The sequence below is a fragment of the Neomonachus schauinslandi genome, chromosome 4 (genome assembly GCF_002201575.2).
Source record: "Neomonachus schauinslandi chromosome 4, ASM220157v2, whole genome shotgun sequence".
NCBI lineage: Eukaryota > Metazoa > Chordata > Mammalia > Carnivora > Phocidae > Neomonachus > Neomonachus schauinslandi.
Window position 1 is genome coordinate 170,965,759 of NC_058406.1, and position 16,009 is coordinate 170,981,767.

The 16,009-nt window shown below is 53.7% G+C and overlaps 1 protein-coding gene across 1 annotated transcript; it reads left to right on the forward strand.

Annotated features, from left to right (window-relative positions):
* Positions 1 to 346: 346 nt before the first annotated feature.
* Positions 347 to 15,498, forward strand: FAM83A (family with sequence similarity 83 member A). The gene is made up of 4 exons (XM_021688427.2): positions 347 to 842; positions 7,364 to 7,531; positions 9,154 to 9,278; positions 14,881 to 15,498. Exons 1-4 carry the CDS (start codon positions 363 to 365, stop codon positions 15,413 to 15,415), a joined length of 1,308 nt encoding a protein of 435 aa, XP_021544102.1. The 5' UTR covers positions 347 to 362; the 3' UTR covers positions 15,416 to 15,498.
* The last annotated feature ends 511 nt before the right edge of the window (positions 15,499 to 16,009 follow it).

Genomic DNA, 16,009 nt, shown 5'->3' on the forward strand with positions numbered 1-16,009 from the left:
GCATCGCAGGCCGGGGCCCCGGAGAGTTGTGCAAGGCACGCGGGCCGGCTGCTGGGCGCGGAGGACGGCTCCCAGGGCTGAGTGTGCCAGGGTGTGGTGGAGCCGGCCCTCGGGCCCGCGGGCGGGGCGGTGGCACCCAAGATAAGCCAGGGCCTGGCCAGGAGGGTGATCCCGGGCAAGTGTCGCTCAGGCCAGTGGTAAGTCACCTCGTTGGAGCGGGCGCTTGGCGTGGCAGGTGGACGCTGCATGCTTCCCGGGAGCGCTGAGGGCTCCCCTCCCCGGTGGTGCGGCCCATTTGCCCTGACATCAGGAGGAGCTCAAGCCTCGGCCTCCTGCCCGCCACGACTCAGGGCTGGGGCAACATGAGCCGGTCCAGGCATGTGGGCAAGATCCGGAAACGCCTGGAAGAGGTCAAGAGCCAGTGGGTCCGGCCCACCAGGGCCGATTTCAGCGACAATGAGAGTGCCCGGCTGGCCACAGACGCCCTCTTGGATGGGGGTCCTGAGGCCTACCGGCAGGCGCTCAGCCAGGAAGGTGAGGTAGACTTCTTGTCCTCGGTGGAGGCCCAGTACATCCAGGCCCAGGCCAAGGAGCCCGCTTGTGCCCTGGAGCCCCCAGGAGGGGCAGAGGCAGGCCCCCGGGGAATGGACTCCCACTCCCTGCACTCAGGCACCTACTTCCCCATGGCCTCTGAGGGCAGCGAGCCGACCCTGTTGCACACCTGGGCCTCAGCCGAGAAGCCCTACCTGAAGGAAAAGTCCAGCGCCACTGTGTACTTCCAGATGGACAAGCACAACAACATCAGAGACCTCATTCGCCGCTGCATCAGCCGGACCAGCCAGGTATCCGTGGTGGGGCCTGTGTCCCCTTGGCCATGGGGTGGGGGGAGGAATGGTGCTGGCGGAGGAGGAAGAGGGGGGTGGGTCCTGCTCCAAGGCACGGAGTTCACACGACCGGGTCTGAGGATGGAGTCAGGGATGTTATTCTCTGTCTTGCCCTGGATCGCTGACTTTCTGATCCCACCTGTCACAGTCCCCGTCCAGACCACCCCTACCCATCACTGGAACTCCTGCAGTAGCTTCTTGCCTGCCCCTCGTCTTCCATCTTGACCCCCACCCACCCAGTCTCCCTGTTGTAGTAGAGCACTTATTCTATGCTTCAACTCTAACTTGGTCCCTTCCCTGCTTAGAGCCCTCCATGGCTCCCAATTGCCCACAGTGGGAAGAGCAAAGTCCTTATGGCTCACAACCTCTCCAGCTCCTCTCCCAGCTCCTGCCACTCAGTCCCGAGGGACCTGCAGACTCTCCAGCCCCCCTTGCTCTGTCTTTGGGGCTTTGCATGTGCCGTTCCCTCTGCCTGGGACCCCCTCACCTTCCCTGCTTTTCACCTGACGGAGGCCTACTCCTTCCTCAGGACGCAGCACCCATGTCCCTTTCTCAGGAAGGCTCTCCTGAACTCCCCCCTGGCTAGGCCAGGCGCCTCACCTCTGTGCTTCCAAATGAAGGGGCCAGTCCACTGAGACACACGCTTGTCCCTTGTCCTCTCAGACTCAGCATAGACCTGTCTGCCCACAAATGACTGGGCAGCCCCTGAAACCAGCTGGTGGTCAGACAGAAGACAGAATAGGCAGAGAGAAGGTTTTTCCGCAGAGTATTTACGTTTTAATAGATGACTTTAGAAGAAGAAAAATAGGGGCACCTGGGTGGCTCAGTCGGTTAAGTGTCTGCCTTCGGATCAGGTCATGATCCCAGAGTTCTGGGATCGAGCCCCGCATCCAGCTCCTTGCTCAGAGGGGAGTCTGCTTCTCCTCCCTCTGCCCTTCCACACCACTCATGCTCTTTCTCTCAAATGAATAAATAAGATCTTTAAAAAAAAAAAGAAAAAAAATATTTCATGACCGGAGCTTGGCCGGTAGAATTTCAGGCACGGTGACGGGCATTTGGTCATCAGTTCTCCCATCCGGTGGCTTCCCGCTGCAGCTGGGGAAGGGGCAGAGGGACTCCAGCAATTGCTGAAGCAATCCCCCGGCTGAGACCTCCCCTGTCCCCTCCTCCCCACCCAGCGAGGCTTCCCTCCCTCTGTGGCCCCGAGGCCCCTGATATGCTTTGTTTCACCAATACAGCATGTTACGAATTTAAGACAACACTTAAAATCCTGAAGATTTCACCTGAAGTAAGAAGGTGGCAACCCCCTCTTTGGTGGGTGAGTCCCCTTTGCCACAGTCCCCACCACGCCCTCTTGTCCCAGGCCTTGATGAGCTTCCCCCACTTTGTTTTCTTTTTTTTTTTTTTAAATATTTTATTTCTTTATTTGACAGAGAGACACAGCGAGAGAGAGAGAAAGAGAGGGAGAGCAAGCACAAGCAGGGGGAGCAGCAGAGGGAGAGGGAGAAGCAGGCTCCCTGCTGAGCAGGGAGCCCAATGCGGGACTCGATCCCAGGACCCTGGGACCGTGCCCTGAGCCGAAGGCAGACGCTTAACGACTGAGCCACCCAGGCAACCCCCCCCTCCGACTTTGTTTTCTCTCAGGCCCCTGTAGGCAGAGTGTGTTGATAGTCTTCTCACACACACACACACACACACACACACACACACACACACACACATGGGCTCAGGGGTGACCTGTCCCCACAGAGATGCCAGGGGGGCTGGAACCTCGTCATAGGCTGTCCACGGAAGCAGGCTGTGACCCTGCCTCCCCACTCAGAGCCAGAGGGTGGGTAGGTTTGCATGTTCCCCCTATGGCTTCAGCCTCCTGAGAGGAAAACAAACAGAGTTCCGTGTTTTCCAGACCAGCTTCCACTACCTAAACTAGCAGGAATTCTCCCTCTTTCCCTCCGTGCTCGCATTCCTTTATTCCCCAAAGCCTAATTCATAGCCGGGCCCTGCACCCAGGATGGCAGAGCAGAACCAGAGGCCTCCCTCCCTCTGGGGAGCTCCCTGCCTCTGCCTGCCCATTAGGGGAGGAGAAGGGGACATGGGGTGGGAGGAGCCCTGAGTGTGAGCAACGCTCTGTGCCCGCGAGGGGAGGACAGGGTGACTAAGGCAGGCTTCACGCAGGAGGGGGCCCCTGAACTGAGTCTCAGAGGCTGAGTAAGAGGTGGTCAGGCAGAGAGGGAAGGGAAAGGGAGGGGGAGTCCAGGCAAAGGGCAGGAGGTGTAAGAGGGCTGGGTGTCCCGCCGGTGGGAAGACGTGCCATGGAAATGAGTGGCAAGAAACAAGGAGGTTTTGCTCAGAGCTCTCTAGAAGCAGTAGGCGGAGCAGGCCATGCTGGACCACACAGGAAGCACCACAGTGGGGTGGGAGGCAGAAGGGGCCAGAAGAACGCATGGGCACAGGCCCTTACCGTGCTTTTGCAGGAAAGGGAGGGCAGGCAGAGCGAACAGCTTAGGACTGGCTGGTTGGAACAGTGTCAGCAGGCTCTGGGCTGTCGGTGGTCCCTCGTTGTCCAGGACCTCCTCCACCCTGCCATTCTCGAGGCGGCAGGGTTTCCTGGTCCGGAGGAGCTCCCATCTGTCTGGCAGGGCTGAGGGACTCTCAGCCAGGATTCAAAGTCCCCACAGGATGACCCTTGCCTATGGGTAGAGCCCCAGAGGACCAGCATCCCCCTGGCGGGGCTCCTGGGTCTCTCTGCAGCTCAGATTCCCAGAGCCGGCCTGCCAGGCTGGGCTTCCTCCTTCAGCGAGGGGTCGAGGAAGCACTTCCTTCTTCTCAGCCAACCCCACCCCAACGTGCTGGCCCAGCGGATTGGCCTACTTTATTTCTTTTTTATGCCCCTAGAGGTGTCAGCACTAATTTTAGTCCTTTTCCATACCCTGGACTAAAGCATATTTACGTGGTGTTATTCTAACATGATTCATATTTGCTCATAATGCATATAAAATCATAGTCATATTTTCACTACAAACAAGAATAAAAACCTTTGCTTTTTGCACCTGGTTTCATTTATATTATCTGGGCTCAGGGTTAGATGCAGCTTGAATGATAGCTAATGTTCTATTTTTGAGCAGTGTTTTATCGGTAAAGAAACTGAGGCCCAGAGAGGGTGAGTGACTTGTCCAAAGGCTCTCAGCTCATCACCAGTAGCACGGCGGCTGGAGCCACGGTTCCCTAACACCCCGTAGAGCACTGTGGCCTGGACTGTGTGTGACCCCTCCGTATTAGTGTCCCAGGACTGCTGGGACAGTTACCACCCCGCTGGTGGTTTAAAACAAGAGATATTTATTCTCTCCTAGTTCCGAAAGCCAGACCGAACATGAAGATGTCAGCTGGGCCCTCCTTGCTCTGAAGTCTCTGGGGGAGGGTCCTGTCTTCTGCTTCCAGCTTCTGGTGGCTGTGGGCGTTCCTTGACTTGTGGCCGTCTTACTCCAGGCTCTGCTTCTGTCTTCATGTAGCTCCCCCTCTTCTCCCTGTCTCTCCTCTGGGTGTCTTCTACAAGGACACTTGCCATTGGATTTAGGGCCCACCGGATAATCCAGGATGATCTCATCTTGAAAGTCTTAATTGCACCTGTGGAGACTTTTTCCAAGGGGGAGATCACGTCCACAGGTTCTGGTGGACATATCTTTCGGGAGGTCGTCATTCATCCCACGACACCCTGTAAGGTAGCACGACCACGCAGGGGACTGAAGAGGTTATGGGCCTTGAGTCAATCCGCCTGGGAGCCAATCCCAACAGGAGGCCAACAGGATAAACCTAGACATCGTGAGCTTGTTTTTCCAAGCATCCCTTCAATCACGACCTGGGGTTATTTGCAAACATGGCCCCTTCTCTGTTCAATCTGTCACCAGCCCTGTCTCTGGGAAGCAAGGACTCGCTGGAACACACCCAGGGAGGATTTACTGACCTCCTGGGGAGAGAGAAGTGTCCCTTTCACCTATACCGCCCTCGAGGAGGACGCATTTCTCTTCCGGCAGAGAGGGCCTTGGTTGCTGTTGGCACCGTAAGTTTAAATGTGCGGAGACAATCATGTGCTGACAGGGCCACGGCTCTAAAGGAGCGTGGCCTCGCTATTTCAGCATCTTTTCTGACTTCTAACCTGGGCAGTTCCTTCCCCTGTCCGGACAGTCACATCATCTGAGCAGCAAGTCAACTCCATGTGGGTACCAGACATCTCCTTGGTCTGTTTCAATGACCCTCTTCTTGTCCTGGCTACTTCCCAGATGTTGATGGACAATATATCTACGTATCTGTATATACATATATATCTCTATATTCCATATACATAATTACTATATATACTATATAGTAATTATTAGAAAAATGGTGGAACGTTATTACAGGTAATGTTGAAAACTGCCATAGTGCCCAGTCCAAACGTGACTGCTCGTTTTGGCTTTGTGCTCGCTTATGTGTCTACACACCACTTTCCCTCACTGGCAGTCATACCGGACGGACCATCATTTCGTGCTCTGTTACCCTTTTTCACCAAATTCATTCATTGCTAATACATCTGTGTCGAGCATGGATCATACAGCAGTTTTGCTTCAACATTTCGCCACGTCTCAGTTTTTATGTGACCATTATAATTATCATTGCTAATGGCTGCCATATCCACATGTCGACGTGCCACGATTTGGGTATTAGGACAGACTTTTGATTGGCTGACAGCCGTCTAATTCTGCTCTAATCCCACTGTGTGGGGGTCCCCACCACCGAGCAATTCTCAGCCACCAGCTGGGTGTCCCAACCCAACCCATGCCAGTCCCAAGCTCAGACTGGAGACTCCAACGACCCCCTCCTTAGGTTTGATCAATCTGCTAGAGTGGCTCACAACAAAGAAACATTTCACTTTCTAGATTACCAGTTTATTATAAGGGGTAGAACTCAGGAACAGCCAGATGGAAGAGATGCACAGAGCAAGGTATGGGGAAGGGCACGGAAGTTCCATACCTTCTCTGAGCACTCTGCTCTCCCCAAATCACCACCCCAGAAGCTCTCTGAACCCATCCTCTTGGGTTTTTAGGTAGGCTTCAGTTACACCCCGAATGATTACATCATTGACACTGGCAGTTGATTCAACCTCCAGCCCCTCTCTCTTTCCTTGGGGTAGGGGGGTAGGAGGGACAGAAAATTCCAACCCTCTAATCACTTAGTTGGTTCCCCAGGCAACCAGCCCTCATCCAAAAGTCACCTCATTAACATAACAAAGGACCTTTATCTCTCCGCTCTCACCACTTAGGAAATTCCAAGTGTTTTAGAGCTTGGTGCCAGAAACAAGGACAAAGACCAAATATACATTTCTTTTTATAAATCACAATACCGTGGAAAACAACCCCAAACAAGTCTAAGAAGAGGAGCATGCACTGACATCTACAGTGGGAAAGTCAAGGGTAGGACTGACTTCCAAGCATGACTGGAACCAGATGTTCGAAGGACGCTGCTGGCAATGTGCTTGGTCCTGCTTCCGCTGGGGCTGACTTCAATTTCAAGCAGGCTGTCCTCACGTGGCGGCAAGATGGCCGCTAGCAGCTGTAGCCCCTCCTCCACGAGCTGAGCAACCCCCCCGCTCCTTTCCCCCCGGCCCAGCAGAAGTCCTGGGCCGGCCCTCATTAGAATAACTTAGGTCACGTGAGCAGCCCTGGGCCAATCTCTGTGGCCAGCAGGGGATGCCGTGCTCTCATTGGTCTGGCCTTGGTGATGTGCCCTCCCCGCGCCCAATCCGACGCCTGGCAGTGGCCCCGCCCAAGCCACGTTGCTTGTGGAGAAGTGATTGATTAAAGTGAGATTGGCTGGCAACAGGAGGGGTGGGTCCTTGGCAGGCGGGCGTACACACGTCTCCCCCTTTTGCTGGATTTCTAGGGCTCTCTGCCCCCCTCCCCAGGATTCTGTTATGATAGAGGAGGACTCCCTTCTGCATCCCACTGGGGCAGCTCAGCCTTGTCCAGTCGATCTGTAGGGTCTCCACGGGGATTTTGTTCGAGGCAGTATTGCGTGGCTTAAAAACATTTGAAAACCAGGGGCCATAGAGTGCCTTCGAGCTCCACATGGCTGAGCAGCCGTGACGTTGACTCCAACCCTCAGCTCTGAGCCTGCCTGGTCACCTCCTGTTCTCCTTTTCCCCTCCTGTGCTCCTTCTCTGCCTTCGTCTCCTTCCTCCCGTGCATGCCGCACTCCAGCAGTGGGCCGGGAGGCCGGACGGTCAGTGGTAGGGCTGGACAGATGGAGTCAGGGCGGAGGCCTCCCCTCCAGCTCTGTTCCCTCGAATGCTGCCCTGGCGAGCCCCCCATCTCACGCTTTCTCCTCCAGGGCAGCAGCAATGGGAACTGCTCTCTTAGGGCCACCGGGACTTGGGAAGCTCTGCTGAAACCAGTTAGCACCTGGCCCCTGACTCTTTTTGTTTCCACCCCTCTGCCCTGGCCCAGGTCCTGGCCATCGTGATGGATATGTTCACGGATGTGGAGATCTTCTGTGACATTCTAGAGGCGGCCAACAAGCGTGGGGTGTTTGTCTGTGTGCTCCTGGACCAGGGAGGTGTGAAGCTCTTCCAAGAGATGTGTGACAAAGTCCAGATCTCTGACAGCCACCTCAAGGTAGGGGCCCCCAGTGAGCATCCAAAAGGGATTTTGTATTAGGATAGGATAGCTTACGCCATGCTAACAGAACCCCCCCCACCCCAATCTCAATGGCTTAACGTAGTAAAGGTTTATTTCTTGCTCAAAGTCCAGCGTAGGACAGACAGCCCTCCCTCATCCTGTAGCTACACCATAAGGAATACATGGCCTCCCAGATGGCAGTGGCAGGGAGAGAGCAGAGGGATGTGCAGGACCTGACCTGGAAGAGATTGCCTTCGCTCCTGCTTACAGCCTCATGAAGATACACGGGAGCTGGGAACCGAAGGGGGCCCATGGGTGTCTCGTGAGCAGCAATCTCTGCTGCACATGCCTTTTGTCCTCTTGGCTGAAGAAACCCCGTGGCCTCACTTCACAGGCCAGGGCAGCATCCACAAGTCAGCCCTGACGGGAAGCTGATCCTCTTGGACTGAACCCAACTCCCCACTGACTTCCTTCTTCTGGCAAGGAGAAAAGAAACCCAGAGATAAGGGTTCATTTAGTCATGTCAGATTTAGGGCAGCTAACTCAAGGTCCGATGTAAAACCACCCAGTGTTTATGAGCAGGCTCCGAGGAACAGCGGATGGGTGGGCCCCTTGGTGACCCTGCTCTAGCTCGGTCAGGTCAGCCTCCGGGAGACCCCGCCATCCTCCCTTTCTCCTGCGCGTCCCCTCCTCACTGCCTGGGACGCAGCTGAGTTCAGGCACCTCCCGGAGAGGCAGGCCTCGGTCCTGGGCTTACTGGGTCTGCTTGACCAGGATCACACCTCCTCAACAGGAGGCCATCGACAGAGGTGCAGAGAGTCAGCGCAGGCCTTGCCTCCGTGGCCCATGCCGGCCACGCCTGCCAGTCCTCTGTCCCCCAAGGGACGGTGGGATGCGGCCCTCCTCTTAACGTGTCACAGAGCTTATGGAGGGGCTGGGAATCGCTGTTGGAAGCATTGCGCATCCCCTTCCCAGAGCCTGCCCAGCCACCAGGGACATTCAGGGGATCCCAGCAGTATCCTACCTTTCTGAGATACCCGTGCTTTACCCACCTTTTCATTTCTCCAGCCTCCCAAGGGTTCTGGCTGAGGGCTGGGGCAGCAGGTTCCTGGGGGCAGGGGAAGGGACAAACGGGGCCATGATTTGGGTTGTGGACACACCTTTCCTTAGGAAAATCTAGGGTCCACTGAGGTCTCCGCAAAGGTACCCCCTCCGGCTGCACTTCCCTCTGACCAGCTTGGGGTCAGGGACTCATGTCACTAAAGCCACTTAAAGGGCAAGGTTGGGCTTGCCAGGCCTCTGTGGTCCCTGGGAGCCTAGATGGAGGGCTCCATGGACATTAGGCCCTCATCTTTCTTCTGTTTGCCACTTTGTTTAAATTCTACCATCTCCTTTTTCCTCCCCCCTTCCCCCACCATGACTCAAATAATGTCAGGACAATGAAAAGAATTTAGAAAATTCAGCCAAGGGAAAAATAAAAATAGCCAGTGAGCCTATGAATAAGAGATAACCCCTGCCTATGTCTTGCTGAGCATCCTTCCAGATGTTTTCCTAGGCAAACGTGTGTCTATCTATATGCATGTAATGAGTGAATGATGCCTTGACTCTCCTTCCAACAGAACATTTCCATCCGGAGTGTGGAAGGAGAGGTGTACTGTGCCAAATCAGGCCGGAAGTTCGCTGGCCAAATCCAGGAGAAGTTCATCATTTCGGACTGGAGATATGTCCTGTCGGGATCGTACAGGTGAGCACTGGGTTTCACCTGCCGACGGCTTCGAGGAGGCCAAGGCTGAGCCTGGTGCAGAGCACCCCCAGCCGCTCAGGCACTTACCCCTCCCAGCCCCGGCCACGCTGGGGCTGCTTCACATACATGAGGCTGGAGGCAGGACCAGCCTGGGCAGAAGGGGGACATCTGGACCCTTCGTGGAGGGGGCGGGGGGCTTCAGGGTAGAGAGGCACTTCCAAGTTTCCTTGCAGATTGCAATAGGACACAGAATCTTCTTTTTCCCTCCTCAGCTCTCTCAGGCGTGATGGTAAAGCTATGCAATTTGTTTTGGGCTGTGTGTGTGTGTGTGTGTGTCCTATTTTATTTTCAGAAGTGTGTCCAAATTCCATGGACCTAAGGCTGGTGCTAGAGACTGGCCGTGGCAGCAGCCTAAACTAGGAGTCAGACAACAGAGGTTCAATTCCTGGCTCTGTAGCTTCCTGGCTGGGTGACTGACCTTGGGCAAGTCACTGCACCTCTCTGTTCCTTCATTTATTCGACAGCTATGTAGAGACCCACGGGTACATACCAGGCATGCTTCAAGGCTGGGGTGCGGCTCTGGAGCTCCCATTCAAACCAAGGAGATAAACAACAGTCAGTCGTGGCGGGCTTAGTCGGTAGAGCATGTGACTCTTGATCTTGGGGTTGTGAGTTCAAGCCCCATGCTGGGTATAGAGATTGCTTAAAAAAAAAAAAAAAAAAAAGGAACCAGTACAGAGAAGAGACGGTCTGTATTTGCCCTTGTGGAGCTCATCATGCCGAGGTGGGGGTGGGGGTAGCTTGCCCTCGGTAGGGGCAGAAGGAAGCAGAACTAACCTTGTTGAGCTTTGTGTCAGGCCCTAGGCCAGGTGTGATCAGACCTTTAGGAAGGATTTAATCATGACAACCCTTTGAGGGAAGCATTATTCTTCCAATGGACAGATGGGGGAACTGAGGCACGGAGAGGGTAGGTGATTGACCCAGGGCCACCAGCTTCCTTGACGAGGATCCCCAGCTCTCCAGCGTCTTCCGGGCTTGTCATCCTGATAGGGGAGGTGTCAGGAGGAGGGAGCCGGCGGGCTTGAAGACATGCAGGGCCATTCCCAAGAACTGAAGAATCCAGCTCCCGGAGAGAGGGCAGGACAACTATAACCTGGTTTGCACTCAGCAGTCAAAGGTGATCTGCTTGCCAGCCTTGAGGACGATGCTTCTCCCCGGGTCTCTCAGGGTTGTCTCTAGTTAATACAAAACACAAGTCTCCATCCCATCTTTCAATGCAGCTGTCCCTGGGCTTCAGATATTTTGGCCCTGGTTGTAGACAGTTCTCCCAAACTGAAGAGCCCTGTCCACATCTTCAGCTGAGGGTTGGGGCTGAGGAGGGGGGGTGTGCATTTCAACATTTAAGCTCTTGTCTTAAGACAAGAAAGTCTTACGCCAGCATAGGCACCGCGCCAGGTGCGGGGGACACAAAGCTTGTCTCTGTTGTCAAGCAACATGGGTAAACGGCCACAGAGCGGTGTGGTGTGTGCTCTAAGATCAGCATGAGCTAAGAAGTTGCCCTGGGGCCAACCAGGAGGGAGCTCTGGCTTCTGCTGGCAGGTACAGGAGATTGGTGCCTTTGGAGTTGGGCTTGGTGGGCACAGCATGAGAACCTAACTGGCCCTGATTCCTTTCCTGCCCTGACCCACACTTCCACCTCTGAGCTTTCTCTACCTGGAACAGAAAGATTTTTAAACACAAACCAGATCAGATCACTTGCATCCTTAAAATCCTTCCATGCTTGTCACTGCTCCTAGTAAAGGAAAAAAAAAAAAAAAATCATGCTTAGCATGGCCTCTGTCTGGGCAGGATTCTCCTTCCTCCCCAGTATGCTGTGGCCACACTGTGTTCCTCCAGGTCTCTCATGCTCTTTGAGGCCTCAGGGCCTTTGCACTTGCTGTGTATTCCCTCTGCTGGAGAGGTCATTCCTGCTGTCTTATCCTGCGAACTCCTTATCTTATAGTTTCCAGATCATCTCCTAGAGAGCCTCTCTGTGGACTTGTTTAGCCAGGATTGTAAACATGACGTCAGGCCCTGGATTGGGTCTGTTTTCTTCTCTGTTGTGTTCCTGGCATGAAGTACAGTTCATCCAGTGCCTGAACATTATATATGACCATAATATTTGCTGAATGAATGAATGAATGTCCATGTAAGGTCCTGGCCATCCAGTGTAGCTAGAGGAACAAAGTGTTTTCAAACCCTGTGCATCATTATCCGTTAGCAGGATATGAAATCAATTTAGTGGATGATGCCTGGAATTTTTTTTTTTTTATAATGAAATAGGATAGAATAAACATACTGAGGGCACACTGAGGTAAGGAATGTTCTGAAAACTGTTGTGTGGTGATGTATGTGTTTGTATATGTGAGTAGGTCATGTATTAAATATATTTCTCCAAGATTAGCCATGATAAGTCTGAAGAAGAACAGGCAGGGAGGACTTGCCAGAGATCAGGACGCCTCGTGAAGCTGGAGTCATCATGACAACGTGGCATTGGACGAGGAGCAGACAGACTGACAGATGGAACAGAGCAGAAAGCCCAGAGACAGGCCCACCCATGATGGGGCGTGTCAGAGCAGTGGGGAAAGGAGAAACTGGAAAAAAAAATAATTCTCTACACGGAAAATTAGATTCCACTTCATACATACACACATAAAAAAAATCACCTTCCGATAGATTAAAAGGCCTGAAATGTCAAAAACAAACTTTAAAACTCTTTTTTTTTTTTTAATTTTATTTATTTATTTGACAGAGACAGAGACAGCGAGAGCAGGAACACAAGCAGGGGGAGTGGGAGAGGGAGAAGCAGGCTTCCCGCCGAGCCGGGAGCCCGATGTGGGACTCGATCCCAGGACCCTGGGATCATGACCTGAGCCGAAGGCAGTCGCTCAACCAACTGAGCCACCCAGGCGCCCCCAAACTTTAAAACTCTTAGTAGAAAAGAATAAATGAATATCTTTTAGACCTTAGCATAAGGATTAGGTGTCTTAACACAGACACCCCTCTTTTTTTTTTAAGATTTTATTTATTAGAGAGACAGGGAGCCAAGCAGGGGGAGGGGCAGAGGGAGAAGCAGGCTACCCGCTGAGCAGGGAGCCCGATGCGGGGCTCGATCCCAGGACCCCAGGATCATGACCTGAGCTGAAGGCAGATGCCCAACCGACTGAGCCCCCCAGGTGCCCCCAGACACCCCTCTTTTGTGTTAAACACAACACAAAAAAGCCTTGACTCTAAAAGATTGCTAAACCCAACTACATTACGATGAAGAACTTTGGTTCATTGAAAGATAGCTGAAAGAAAGTGAAAAGTCAGATTACAGAGTGGGAGCAGGTTTTCATGATGCCCTGACAAGATTAGTGTTAAGAACCACAAAGAACTCCTGTGAATCATGAGCAAAGCAGCACAAGGAAGAGCAGGTGGGAGGCGGGAGTGGGCATTTCAGCCAGGAGCAAATGCATGTGAAAACATGAAGGGGTGTTCTGCATTATAAGTGACCAGAAAAATGCAAATCAAGGCTAGAACCGGTTGCCATTTTATACCTTTTCAAGTAGCAAAAAAAATAAGACTGACAATACCAAATGCTGGATGTACAGGATCTTTTCTTTTCTTTTTTAAAGATTTTATTTATTTATTTGACAGAGAAAGACACAGCAAGAGAGGGAACACAAGCAGGGGGAGTGGGAAAGGGAGAAGCAGGCTTCCCGCCGAGCAGGGAGCCCGATGTGGGGCTCGATCCCAGGACCCTGGGATCCTGACCTGAGCCGAAGGCAGATGCTTAACGACTGAGCCACCCAGGCACCTCATACAGGATCTTTTCTACATTGATGATGGGATTGCAAGTCAATATAGTGACTTTCAAAAGAGTTTGGAATTTTCTCCTAAAGCTGACTATTCACCTGGTTTACAGTCCAGCAATTCCATACCTAGGGTTATTTCCAAGAGAATGAGTCCACGGAACAGTTAAAGGTGTGTAAGAATGCTCGTTATAGCACTGGTCACAGCAGAAATACTGTTGAAGCAATGGGAATGCTTGTCAATGGAAGAATGGATGAATAAATCATGATCTAGCCACTGGTGGAATATTATACAGCAGTCAAAAATGAACGAGGGACAGCAACCAGAGATAACTTGGATAAATCTTAGCAATATAATATTAAGTGGGAAAAAACCCCAAATATTACATATATGTTAAAAACAACCAAAATATTTTCTTTCCAGAATACATAAGACATTTTTTTAACAGAGAAAGGAAAGTATGGGAACTATGACACAGGATTTGGGGTGATGATTCCCTCTTTTGAGGGGGACCTGGAAAATAGGTTGCTGGGAGGGACCATATGGTTAGATGCTAGCTTTTTATTTTAGGTGGTGGGTTTGTTGGTGCTTATTACATTATTTAAAATAACTAAGTAAATAGCTACAAAAATTAAAAGGGGCCAGGAATAGACCAGTCATGAGAGATTGTGACGAAGTCAATTCCATGTACTAAGGGCCAGAAAGCAATAGATATGATGTGTATTTCCTACCACGGGTGGTGATAAAGTATAAAAGCTAGGGCATGGAATGAAGGCCACGCAGGGTGTGAAGGAGGGGAGACCGGGACACCGAGGGACCTGAGGGGGGGTGCAGAGGCCCCTGGGGTGGAGGGCAGAGAGGGCGTGGGAGCCTGAAAAGTCTCCAGGGCACCCTTGGACCTGTTTCGTTGTGTAAAGCACACAGTTGCTTGGCCTAATCTAGTCTGATTTCAAACAACACAGGGTGACTGACATCTTAGTGTAGCCAAGAGTACCGCTGTCCCCACGTTTGCCGCCTTCCCTGCCACCTGGCTGGCCCTAGGCTCAGCATCAGCTGCTCACCTCTCTGGGGTGTGTGGGTGGCTCCTGGGTGGGAGGTGAGGTGTAAACAAAGCCTCATTGTTCTTCCCAGGACTGGCCCAGCCTTGCTTGGGCCCCACCGTGCCTCACAGAGCAGGGACTCTGCAGGCTGGGCTGGGCTGGAGGATGGGGGTTGGGGGGGCTTGTCATTCCTGTTCCTGCGGGCCTGCCTTGTGTTCCCTCTTCCACCTCCCGAAGAGCATGGGATTCTCCCTCCCCTCCCACTAAGGAGCAGCCCGCGTTTTGCAGCTGCCTTCCCCAGACCCCCCTTTGGTTAGAAGAGGCAGGGGTTCCCACACTTCACAGGGGGCTTCAGTAGCTAGGGGACTCATCAGCACAGAGTTGGGGACACTGGGACTCAGCTGTCGCTTAGCCGTTTGGGGCTTCAGCAGGGAGAGGCGAGGATCTGAGCACCAGGAGGGAACCCTGAGGCCAGAGATCCAGTCTCGTGTCTTCACTGTTCACCTGCAAACATTTGCTGGTTTCTGCGCCACGGTCTTGCCATCCGTGAAGGGGGTACCAAGGTGGCCCTCCGGGGGTTCTGCCGGGATGAAATGAGCAGGCCAGAGGAGCGGAGGGCTAACGTTAAGTCGTTCCCCCCAGCCCTGCATGAGCCCCCATCCCCCCCCCCCCCACCCCACAGCAGGAGCCTCCCTGGTCCCACCCGTCACTCTCCTCCTCCCCTGCAGCTTCACCTGGCTCTGCGGACACGTCCACCGGAACATCCTCTCCAAGTTCACGGGCGCCGCGGTGGAGCTGTTTGACGAGGAGCTCCGCCACCTCTACGCCTCCTCCAAGCCGGTGATGGGCCCCAAGTCCCCCAGGCCGGTGGCGCCCCTGCAGCCCAGAGCAGGCCGCAGCCCCCCACCTGGCCGCCTCAGTGGTAGTAGCTGCTCAGCCAGCGACCACACATCCTCCGACCCCTTCAGCAGCGCCTCGACGGGCAGCAACCCCCAGAACCAGAGTCGGCCGGCGGCGTCGGGGCCCAGCAGTCCCCTGGCCCCCAGCCCTCCCCAGCCCCCCAGGCTTTGGCCCCACCATGGCCCGTGGGGGGCCCTGAGCCCACAGGCGCACTTCTCCCCGAGGCCCCTCGCCAGCGCCCCAGCTCCCTGCAGCAACCTCAGTGCCTACAGGCCCACGCGGCAGCAGCTAGAGCAGCTTGGCTTGCTGCCCCGGACGGTCCACATCTGGAGGCCATTTCTACAAGCCTCCCCTCATTTCTGATGGGTCGCATCCCCCCAGCAGCCCTCCCAGGGCCGGGGCTCGGCATGCCTGGACTGTCTGGCCCAAGGACCCCACCTCAATGACTAGCAGCTTTTGAACTTGCTTCCCTTTGGACTAAAAGTGCTTGGACAACATCGTTGCCTGTGTTTGTTCCCAGGCCTGTGACCATTCACTTGCCAACACCCCCCAGTCCCAGGGGTTCCCTCTCTAGTTTGGCCTATGGAGCACATTCCAGAAAGTTCTAGGGAGGTGGGGGGTGGGGAGCTAGAGGACAAAAGCATGAAAATAGAGTCCTTTTCTTCCAAAGGGCAGAAAGAGCAGCCAGTGCTTTAATAATAATGTTTCCTGAATCTCTGTAATATAAGAAGGGGCAGATGCAGCCCAGGTTTCACATATGGGTAAACCGAGGCACGAAGAGGCAGACTGTGGGTGTGACCAAGGTACTCCTGTTTCCCAGTGCCCGGGAATGGCCCACTCTACAGAAGGTATGGGAACATTTCGGGATGTTTCTGGGAAGGGTGGTAAAGGCATAGTAGTGAGGTATCCCTGGGGCCGGTGAATTAGGGATAAGGCCCCAGAATGTGCCACTCTAAG

Coding starts and splice junctions, on each gene's coding strand:
- FAM83A (XM_021688427.2), top strand. CDS start 363: ATGAGCCGGTCCAGGCATGTGGGCAAGATCCGGAAACGCCTGGAAGAG. Junction 843..7,363: donor GCATCAGCCGGACCAGCCAG/GTATCCGTGGTG, acceptor GCCCTGGCCCAG/GTCCTGGCCATCGTGATGGA. Junction 9,279..14,880: donor GTCCTGTCGGGATCGTACAG/GTGAGCACTGGG, acceptor CCTCCCCTGCAG/CTTCACCTGGCTCTGCGGAC.